The sequence below is a fragment of the Centruroides sculpturatus genome, unplaced genomic scaffold (genome assembly GCF_000671375.1).
Source record: "Centruroides sculpturatus isolate CEXI.00-Female unplaced genomic scaffold, Cexi_2.0 scaffold1664, whole genome shotgun sequence".
NCBI lineage: Eukaryota > Metazoa > Arthropoda > Arachnida > Scorpiones > Buthidae > Centruroides > Centruroides sculpturatus.
Window position 1 is genome coordinate 97499 of NW_019385917.1, and position 11987 is coordinate 109485.

The following is an 11987-nucleotide window of genomic DNA, read 5'->3' on the forward strand; positions in this document are numbered from 1 at the left end:
ATTCCAAACACTCACAATGTACAAAACACATGCACTGAAAAAATTAGCAAGTACACAGAACTCGCCCAGGAAATCAGGCATCTGTGGAGGATGGATAGGGTGCTTATTGTACCTGTCATTCTCTCCTGTACAGGTGTGATACCACACACACTACACAAAAGCCTGGGAACATTACAATTGAGTAGAAATACATACATCACACTACAGAAGGCCACTATATTGAATACATGCCACATTGTTAAGAAATTCCTGAATACAGACACTGACACTGATACTGACACACATTTAATTTTAGTTTTGTTTTGGTTGCTATGCCTTGACTCTGGTCTGGCATAGTACACAGCAACCGGTGTCAACCGAGTATAACCTACCAAACACAACAATAATAATGAAATAATAATATTAATATTATACTCCAAAACCAGAATTAAAATTGGTATTTGTATTTTAATGGTCAAAAAATGATTTTAAACTAAAATTTATAATTTTTTTGTAAACTAATTTTAAATTGAATTTGTAATTTATTTGAAATTTCATATTTTATTTAATTTGTTTATTTAGCTCTGTATTATATATATTATACCCGAGAATTTACTTATATAATTCTCGGTATAATATATTATACCGAGAATTATACGAGTACTATACAAGAATTATACGAGTACATTTACTAGATGAAAATGTAAACGTTAGTAAAAGTACTATTTTGAGTTAATTTGTGCTGGTTTTAGGTATGTGTTTGTGTTTACAAAATATAATAATAATTTATTAAGCTAAATATACTACATGTTGGTGAATTGGTTTTATTAATTTTAAAATATAATTTAACTTACTTTAAATTACTTTGAAAGATATTACTTGATGTTGTTTTTATACTTAAAAAGCCAAGACTTTTGTTGATTGAATGAAGTTGAGAAAATGATGAAGATGGCTTAGGATGAGGAATGCCACTGTAAGATTCTAATATATGATTCTTTGTGTCTACAAGAGAGATTTTAGTTCTTTTTTCGTCTTTTGAAGTCATTTTTAGAAACTTCAGAAAATAATTTATCTGAAAATATATATTCAATAAAACCAATTTATATAAATAATAATGAAAATACAGTAATTGCAGTTGCTTAAATTATAAGAAAATAATTGACAAGAATGGGGAAACAATTAAATATTAATTTTCATAGTTTGTTGCTATGAATGAATTTTGTGATTTAATTGAGGAAGACATGTAAGGCGACATTTTTTCACTTTTAAAAATTCCTTTCTTTACTTTTTTTCCATTGAAAAAAAAACTGCCATCATTTATTTTATTTGAAATCTTAGCTGCTAACTATATTGATTTCATAAGTCCATTTATCAATGTCTCTCTGCATTACATCATCAATGAACTGAATTTGTAAAGAATTATTTAATGTTTTTAATGCTTCTATGCCACATACAGTAGATTCTGAAAAAATAGGAGTGAAAAATTATTTTCAAAAATTTTATTTTTAAAATTAGTATCAAAATATCTGACTACTGGAGATAATGGGTGGTAGCTATCTCAATCAAAAAATATATTTTAAAACATCAGTACCAGTATTTAAAGCTTTAAATATTCCAATATGTTGATTTATAGCTTATTATTCAAAAGTTTATTGTAATAAAATATTACAGTTGACCCCCTATAACACTGTTGATAATTCCGTCTTATATGAATTCCATGTTGTATGAGTCACTTAAATTTTACAAATACGTGTGCCTGTGTGTGGGTTGTGAACGGCTCACATATTTGTAAAATCTAAGTGACTTGTACAACATGGAATTCATATAAAATGGAATTATCAACAATGTTATAGGGGGAGTCAACTGTATTTTTCAATTCAAAATTATAATAAAAACTATAAGCATCATAAACTAAGTCAATTATTACCAGTATCAGATCCTTATTTGAGGAAAATATGTCTTTAATTAATACTGTCAGAAAACATTTTCAAATAATGTTGTATTTAATGAAAACAAATAAGGAAATTTTTTTGTTGCTAATTATGTACTCGGTGAATTTTGTTCAGTATGAACTACAGAATCCAATCATCCAAGCCTGATTAACCAAGGTTCAACATTATCTCAGAAAAACCTGTAAACGAATACATTACTTTTCTTATAATTTATAAAAACTTTGCTATGAATGCATCAAACACAAATACTGCTATAGTATTTGTGTTTGGTGCATTCATTTTCAATTTGTTTTTAACCTTAACAGTATAGAATGAGTGGCTGATTCTGAAGTGACTTTTTTAAACCCTTTCTGCTTTGGGGCACTAAGAAGGTCTTTTTTCCATGTTTGTCATGGAAAAAAGACCTTCTTAGGCTAGTCCACAATGAGGACAGCTGAGTAATGAGGGACAGAGCCTGACATATCTGGAACAGACCACCCATAAAAAGTTATGTGGGGTGACTGTGGAACATTACAACAAAGGAAATAACTGCTATAAAAACAAAAAGCTAAAAGGATTTTTTAAAGAAAATTTAAAGTGATAGATAACATGTTTTACAAAATGATCTGTTTCTGTTATCTTTTATCATTTAACTTCAATCCAAGATAAATTATTCATATTAAAGCGTGTAACTACAATAATTATATACACCCAAACTGGTAACAAACACAATACAACACCAAAATGTTCAATATACAACACAACAACAATGCACATTTTTATTCGTAAAACTACTGTACATATTAGCTGTGTAATAAATGATGTAAAAATTGCTCTTATGTATGATTCAATTCACTAAGGTATAAAAAAAAGAGGCTTAAAAGTAATACCATGAAAATCTTTTATATAAATAATTTTTAATTCAAAATAGCTATGGCTGCACATTTTAAACTTTTACTTATCTGTCCACATTACCACAGATAACTGACGTTCCACCATACTTAAATTTTTATTATTGACTTCAATAGTGCTATTCTCATTTAACGAAATCAGAGAAATCATTTAAATAAATCAGAGAAATAAAATACACACTTACCAGTAATACTTTTTATAATCCAGGATAAAAATATTTTTAGTCAAGGCAAATATTTTTGGAATTCAGCATTTCAGTCTCAGATCCTGACTAAAAATGTGTTCATCCTGGCTTCAAAAATAGTATGGTATTAAGTATTTGTTTTATTGTATTATTTGTTTTCAATTTATAGTTTTAAATATTGATTTTTTTATACAAAGTATTTTTTCATATAATTTAAAAAATATTAAAAGACACAGAAAATTTATTCTCTGATTTGCAATGATTGCTTTATAAATTGTTAAACTTTATGTCCTCCAATGATGATTCTGGAAAATAAACTATACAGAAATTTTAACACCGGAATAGATAAATTACCAAAATTCACTGCCTGTAACCAGTGTTCTTCTTTTCCAATACAGAGGACTTTGCAATTTCTGGAGGATTCTGGAAAATAATGATCATTTTTATATTTATACAATAATTTACCACATTATATCTCTAACTTTTATAATTTACCACATTTTATTTACTCTTTTTGAAATGAAAAATCACTAACATAAAAATATTTTTCAGAACTCTTAATGATATCAGAGAATATTCACAGTGTGAGGATCATTATTTTCCAGAATCCTCCAGAAATTGCAAAGTCCTCTGTATTGGAGAAGAAGAACACCGGTTACAGGCAGTGAATTTTGGTAATTTATCTATTCCGGTGTTAAAATTTCTGTATAGTTTATTTTCCAGAATCATCATTGGAGGACATAAAGTTTAACAATTTATAAAGCAATCATTGCAAATCAGAGAATAAATTTTCTGTGTCTTTTAATATTTTTTAAATTATATGAAAAAATACTTTGTATAAAAAAATCAATATTTAAAACTATAAAATGAAAACAAATAATACAATAGGAAATGAAGAAAAATTTCTCTCTTTTTCAAAACGTGATGAATTTAATTTACAAAGATAAACTGGATGACAAAACTCTGAAAACACTAAGTTTTGGTAATAATATAATTAAATCAGAAGAAAACAAAACTACAAAATAATATAAAGTTATAAATAAATATCCAAAAGATTATGCAAACAAAATATAAAATTATCTAATATGACTTCTGCTCGTAATTGCATTTGCTATGCAAAAAATAGTAATAATGGTACTTTTATATGCAGTAGAAAAACAATATTAATCTTCAGTTCTTGACAAGTAACTTTACATGCAATTTCTAGTTTATTGGAGCATAAACATTCTAAAAAATAATAATTATATAAAACTAGTGTTTTCATCCTAGCTGAGAAGGTCTGAAAAAACTAGGGATTTTTAAAAAATCCCTAGTTCTTTCAGGCCTTTTCAATAAATCAGAAACAGCTAACACAGTGAGTAGCTGTGGATGTGACATTATAAACAATTTTTTCATTTATAAATAAAGAGTAAATAACTAAGGCAATTATAAGATTTTCTAAGATAAATAGATTTATATCACTTAGAACTAGTAATCAAATGCCTAGTTACCAACTATCCACCTACTGAACTGAAACTTTGTCTTTGGAAGCAATTATCAGTCTGAGTTAGAAAATCTCCACTTTTTGAGATAACAGTTTTAATACATTATTTTCATAAACATGAATTTACAACCAATACTAAAAATTCCAAGTTTGCTTGTATGGCAGTTCTTTTAGAAATTGTTCATTCTCCATTAACATTTTCTATAAGTTAAACATTTGCTGTACATACACAAGAATTTCAATATAAGCTTTAAATTTCTAATTATGAAAATTTAAGTTTTCCTAAAAAATTGTCACATACAAAATTTTCTCAAAATGTGATAGATACAAGATCTCCCGCTCTTTGGTACAAGAAAGCCAATTTGAAAGTTTTTGTGAATCTGACACATGCCAAAATCACATTCTATACGATATAAGGAATTATTAATTGTTGTAATTTTTTTTATAAATAATTAACTTTTTATATATTGTAATACTTATTATATATATAGTATATATACTATTACTCTGCATTCTGACTTTTTTGCTACTAGTAATCTGTCTAGTAAGAAAAGCCAATATTATATACTTATTATTGTGATAACGTGAATGAAGATCAAATAAAGACTTAAACATGCCACAAATTTTGTATGCAATCTTTATAAAAATTGTCTTTTTATTTCTCAGTCTTTGCATTCCAAAACCAGCCTTTCCTAGCTATTAACTCGTCTATAATCTGAGTTTGACCAGTATGCAAATGTTGACATAAAGCCACTCAAATTAACACTCAAGCTTATTTTATGTAAGATATTTTTTTTTATCAGTTTTACAACTTCCTTGCAAGACATTTTCTAATTTCAATTTTACTTCCAGCAAAAAGCAATTCATAAAAATCCAGTTATTGTTATCAAATTAAAATACAGAATTCTATATTTACATCAGACAGTTTGGATATGACACGAAATAAATTAAAAAAATAAAAATAAAACGCAATTCTGCTTAACTGTAGGATACAAAATTTAGAATTACCTTAGAATTTGATTAATTAAAGATGACAATAAAAACATAATAGTTTCTTTTATTTAGCGAAACACTAACCTGTTAAATGAAAATATCAATTCTTATTGTCAGTAAACTACTCTAATGGTGAATTTCTAGTGGAGTCAAGTTAAAACGAAATCTCTATGTTTCAGTTCTGTTTCTGAGTTTCCGTTTTCAGATAATGCGGAGTCCAGACTTTACATCTATAAGTTACACCAGTATTAATTAAATGTGCTACTGTGTTGCTATTGGTGATGCAATAGTTGCATCACCAATAGCAACACCGATTCCATACACAATCTTATCTACTTCCATTAGACATAATATATAAGTTTATTTAAATATATATTAAGTAATTTCATGAAAACTTAAATATTTTATGTTTTGGTCTGTTTTCCACATAAATAATAAAAAGTGAGAAACGTTTTAATTGTTTAAAGATCTACATATCTCGCGTCCAAGAAACTCCTTGTATATTTGACTGCAGTACACGCCCCTGCCTTTTATGACGTCACACTCGGGGCGAAGTGGCGTTTATTCTTTTCCCAACTAGCTTTTCTCACTATAGTACTTTTCTGTCCCGTAATTGGTTAATAAGTTTATGACGTCAGGTAGTTAGAAGTGCATCGTGATCACGTGAAAACGGAAAATGCCGAACATTTTTTATACGTAAAAGTAATATTTTAGAATACTTTTAAAGCAGAAAAAAACGACAAAAAGTTTATCTTTCTTGTCATTGCACACTTCCTATGAATCACAGGAAGAGAGGGGTTACCCCTAAACTAACTTCAGTAGAGACTGAACGAATCGTTTACAAATCCGATTGGTCTCCTGGTTTCTTAGCTAGTGGAACTGAGTTGTACGCCACCTGTACGCAGACAAAGAAAACCGCTTCGGGAAAACAGGTGTTTTTGGGTCTGATACGTACGGAAACGCGGTGCTTGTTTTCTTCCTGTGGTAATGAACAACAACTTTCTGCCACACAAAACTTCAAAAAATAACTGTTGTGTTGTAGTGTTCAGTGGCGGCCCTAGTCGGGTTTTCAGGTGGTGCGAGATCTCATTGTGGCGCCCCCCCGTAGAGAATAAACTGATAACGTACATTTTTCACATTATTAATAACTCAGACCTCCGAAAGATTAGTATAGTAATACTATGGATGAGAAACGATAACGACGGTAAATGGAGAGTTAACTTGACCCTTGTTAATTCAGACGTATCGCAAGCTGTTAGCGTTTTTCCCCTCCCCTCCGTCGGTGGAATCTCTTAATTTTAGGTTATGGAGATATAGCACACATTTCAGGATCATGTTTTATATTCTCATAATCCAGCTCACTCTTGTGTAAAATCTATAGCATAGTACTAGTATGGATGAGGAACAATAACAGTGAAAAAAAACAATATTTCTTTCACAAGGCAATATTTATTTAATTTCTTTCATAAGGCAATATTCATAACAATATTTACTTAAATTGCTATGGCACAGACAACGCTCACATCACGCAAAAGACAAATTTACATCGTAATTTAATTTAAAATTGAAACAAAGTAAGACATAAAATAAAAAGCCTACATTGCTACCTTCCTCGCTTGCAAACGTTGATATTAATTCAAAATAATTTAATTCCTGGGCAATAATATTTTTGATAGATAAAATTGCTAGATCTGACAGTCTATCCTGACACATAGTTGAACATAAATAAGTTTTAATTTACTGAAACTTCGTTCTCTTTTAGCGACAGTTACAGGCATGGTCAGCAAAATTCGAAGTGCTGTCCACACATTCAGGAATATATCCTGCCAATCATTTTGTTTAATAAGTTGAAAAACTTTTATTGGTTCTGATGATTTAAGCTCTTTCAACAATGGATTCGGGTGTAAAAGTTCCTCAACCAATTTACAACCAGATAGGTCAAATTTTTCTCCATCGGTTAAATTTATTTCTAAATTTGCACAGGCTTTTTCCAATTTTGACTTTTTATGAATTGTTTTGATGTTGTATAAAAAGGCCCATGTATCATTAAATTTGGATAATCGAGTGACCAATGCATTCTCAATTGTATCGATCATAGGATAAAAGACGTTTATTTTAAACAATTCTTCATGATCTGTTGGTGTCTCACCTACGGCCTCGTATTTAAATAATCTCTTCTTTCTTCGTAATCGGATTGACTTAAAAATAAGATCTATCCCAGCCTGAAAAGCAATTTCCCTAGTTGTTATTACAGCAGACGAATAACGCGGGTACTCTTTTACAAATTCGCAGCAGTTCTTCAGCAATTGTGTAGCGTTTGGTAAATTTTACAATGTTTACTTAAAACAATATATCATACCAAGCCACTATTGTTACTATAAAATCAAATTACTCCATGATCTGAATTAGGGACAAGGCCTCTGATGCTGCATCTGGGTCATTCGTTTCTTCCTGAAGATCCAGAAGGGCGTCACGAACTGAAGAGTAGTGATAACGAACTGCAGCGAGGCTAGAAACTCTACTCTCCCAATGAGTTTCACAAACTTTTTTCAGCGATAGTCCTTCTATGTGCTTGAATATCACTTTTTCGGACATTTAATATAAAGTACAATAATTTCGCGACAATAGTACGTGTACAGAAACTTAGAACTAATTCTTACTCACTAACTTATAACCAAAGAGGAAAGAAGATTATATGAGAAAGTAGATAGAAAAAGGGTAAGATCAAAATACCCGGGATTCTCTTTTTTCGTGAACACTGGATGAGCACCACCTCGGATTCTGCATACACCAGACGTAATTTTTCTTCCCTTTCTTTATAATCGGGACTTCCGTCCAACGTTGACTCTGGAGTTTTCTATTTTTCTAACGTAACCAAAATGTCCTTCCCTCGGAATTATTCAGTCTCAAATAGCCCCTAGTCGTCTACTCGCGATCTGAAGCGCTCTTCTCTTCACGTCTTACTCTAATGAAGGTCCAGTCAAGATTAGCCCATTCTTTTTGTCTAATCAGCCCTCAGGCCTTAACTCTCCATTGTCTTATGTTCTTAGAACTGATGGTCCATTGTCTTCCGTTCTTGGGATTGGTGGCCCCACCCAAAGGGAAGAAAGGAAATGAAAAGAAAGTTCTAGAGAGCTGGAGAACAAAAGGGAATAAGGAAATAAATGTATAAATATTGTTTTCTTTAATCTTGGTATTTATTTTGGCGGGTAGGGTTAAGTAGTAATAAGGTGATCGGGTTTTATTTTTTCGCAGACGATCTATCGTTGCATTTTCGGCGCCCCCACTATGACGGTGCCCGGTGCGGTCGCACCGTTCGCACCGCCCCTGCCCGTATAACACGGTTCTTTTATAGCACAGGTTCACTCTAACACGGTTCGGGAATTTTGGGTAAAACTCTCGTACAACATGAAATGTAATAAAGGGTGTGTTCTTTTATACCTCCGCGAAACTCCGCACGAGCATTCTAATTGTTTTCGTGGTTACTTTGAATGCTCTTTCAACAAATAATCCATTTAATGGTTAAATATTACAATTGGGATCCTTTTTTTGCCTCTAAAAGCTCATTTTAGAATTATAGATTCCTCTATACCAGAGGTGGCCAACCTTTTTAGCAGGCGGGCCAAACTTTAGAAATAATATTTCCTGCCGGGCCACTCACTCACCTAATATTTTTTTTTGTTAATTAAAGTAAACAAGCAAGCGTGCTACAACTTCAACCACATCGTTGCTTTTCAGTAGCTGAGATCGTGGTCAAACACTTGCCTGGTTTAATGTAAAAAAACACAAAAAATAGGTATATTTATTTTTTTGAAGAAAATAAAACATAACCGAGAATCAAACATATTTATTAGACAATTTAAAAATATTTAAAAGTGAGACATATTTGTNTTTTTTTAATTTTTGGAACCTAACCCCTTTTTTCGCACTAGTTCTTTGTTTCGTATAACAGATTCGCATAACACGGAAATTTTTTGGAACGTAACTCCCGTGTTATATGGGGGTTACCTGTAGTTTATAGGTAAATCTTAATAGAAAAGTTCGAATTTTCTTTATGAAAAGTTACAATTAGATATCAAAGTAAAAATATCATTATGTTAATGATATCTTTTTATTTTATTATACTTCTTTATTGGGATTTAAATTGTATTGTTAAATAATTTTATTCTGGAATTATTGTTTTAATTATACTGTAGAAACATTTTTGCATTAGAGATTAGCATTGTTTGTACAATCTTAATTAAATTCAGTTAATATTTGTCATGAATTTGTAAAATATATTTTTCATATAATTGATATTGTTTTATTTCAATAGAATAAAAAGATACATATTAAATCTTCTAATACTATTTAACAATTATTAAGAAACACAAATAGCATAAAAATAAAAATGTTTAAACTCAGGATGGGAATATGTTAAAAAAATCACAAAATTGAAGATTAATACAAAAACATTTTGAAGTCTTCTGTGCCAATCAACCATTTTTATTTTTATTTTTATAACAGATAGATGGCTGTCCTTAGACTTAGCCCAAAAGGAGGGGTGGAAAAGGAAGGCAAGGGTTGGGGAGGATATGAAGAGTGGGAATGGAAGTGAGGATGGTAGTGGTAGGAAGGATAAGAGGAGTTAGGATACCGCTGATGACATGAATTGCCTTATTTTAACAATTAGAATACAAAAATACAAAATATATACAACAGAGTGCCATTCTGGCCGATGATCAAGTAAACAATGGTTAAACATTCGTTAACACTGAGTGCCATTTTGGCTTAATGTTGGTTGATAAGTCCTGTTGGGGTCTTGCACTTAGGGCTGGAAGAACGTCCATTATGTTGTCGTGTTGCATTGCCGAGTGTTGAAAACCTTACATTTAATTATGAAGTTGTGGAACATCTTAAACGTTTCTTTAGATTCACACAGAAAGTTTGGTCTAGGTGGCCAGTTTTGACCATGCAAGGCACAGTGTTGGTACAGAGGCTGCCGTACTCTATCATGGGTGGGGCAGTCCCACAGAATGTGGAATAAGTCACCAGTTGAGTCATTGTCGCACTCGCAGTTGTTGTTGTTACGCTTCTTGAATCTGTGGAGATAGCTTGGTATGTTGCCATGCCCTGTGAGGGTCTGTGTAAGCTCGTAGGTGGGGATGATGTAATTATATTGTTGACGTTTGTGGATGGAAGGGAGAAACTTGTAAGTAGTTCTTCCCGAGTTGGAGGATTCCCACTCCTCCTGCCTGTTATCAAGTATCCTCTCACTGATGTATTTATTAACATAGCTAGGAGGTATTCTACTGAAGGCATAGTTAGTGTTGAGGGTGGCTGCTCTTTTTGCCAGCTTATCTGCTTCCTCGTTGCCCCTGATTCCAGTGTGGCCAGGGACCCAGTAAAAGGTGATGTTCCTGCGTTTGTTAAGGTTATGGGCAAGATGATTCATTCTGGCTNGTGTTAGATCGAATGCAGTAAATGAAAAAGTATTCAACTTTGTACTGTATATGGCGGTGGCGAGCCGTCCATGGAAGTGGTGGAAGCGCCGCTTCCCTTGTATTTTCTGAAATATAAATACATATCGTGCGATTATTTTCATATTTTAACGTACTTCGAATTAATTAAAATTAATATTTTATTATAACCGCATTATGTATTTTATTACAAATTTCTATACATGTGAAAAACAATGATAAGATTACTATTGTATATTCGAATATAAATTTGTGTATGCATATTCCCAATGGAAGCGCTGTATTATCGAATACGGGATAGCTTCCACGGCAAAAATATTTGATTGGTGTAAAGCAGCAAGATTGCAGGCATTCGCACATGCGCTTTACAGAGCACCAATCTAGCGGTTTAGCTCATGGATGCTACACACCAAAATATCGTATAACGCTTCCAATGATTCTATCCAGAACCGACACAGTTTCCCTATCACCAAATGTCACCATACGCTACTGGTACAGTGCATGGCCATTGCCATTATAAAAACGAAGAAATTTAAATGCTGGTTAGCAAATTTACATTCTGGATAGCTATCAATATATAAAATAATTATAAAAACAATCCCATTTTATAATAGACTTAATGTAAAACTTATATCAGTTTCACACAAAAGAAGTGTCGATTTTGCGAGCTGATCTTTCTAATTATTTAACGTCGGGCAACATATTGTTTTCAATGTTTCGGATTATATTTAACAATAAGAATGAATTACTCTATTATGCTCAACATTAGAGTTTTAAATCACTGTTTCTGAATATTTCCACATAGATCTATTCTTAAAACAGAGATTTTTTAATTAAAAAGAATAAGGTTTACACGAAAGTGAAGTTTCTGTGGAAAAAATTGTCATTGAAATATTTCTTTGGCATATTAGATCATATGATTTTAAAATTTATGGCCTATGTCACAAAAGGCTATTTTTGCTTTCCCAGCTACTACAAGAGGGGAAGCATGGCGATCGGTCAAAAAAATGACCACCCAAGATTTTTACATTTTTGGGCTCAGGAGA

General features: G+C 31.5%; 1 protein-coding gene across 7 annotated transcripts in view; it reads right to left on the bottom strand.

Annotated features, from left to right (window-relative positions):
* LOC111612563 overlaps nt 1–6455 on the bottom strand; it is a 23455-nt gene extending 17000 nt beyond the window's left edge. For 3 of the 7 annotated variants that reach the window (XR_002754629.1, XR_002754627.1, XR_002754628.1), the window contains exons 1-3: nt 5567–5862; nt 3361–3429; nt 834–1051 (exon numbers count right to left, since the gene is read on the bottom strand). Coding sequence is in view for 4 of the 7 variants with exons in the window: in XM_023353793.1 (XP_023209561.1) it covers nt 834–1024 (191 nt within the window). In the remaining 3 variants the exon portion in view is untranslated. Of the gene's footprint in view, nt 1–833; nt 1052–3360; nt 3430–5566; nt 5872–6201; nt 6326–6437 lie in introns of those variants that run through there. The other 4 variants (XM_023353793.1, XM_023353792.1, XM_023353791.1 and 1 more) reach the window with 4 other exon arrangements.
* Nucleotides 6456–11987: the final 5532 nt, after the last annotated feature.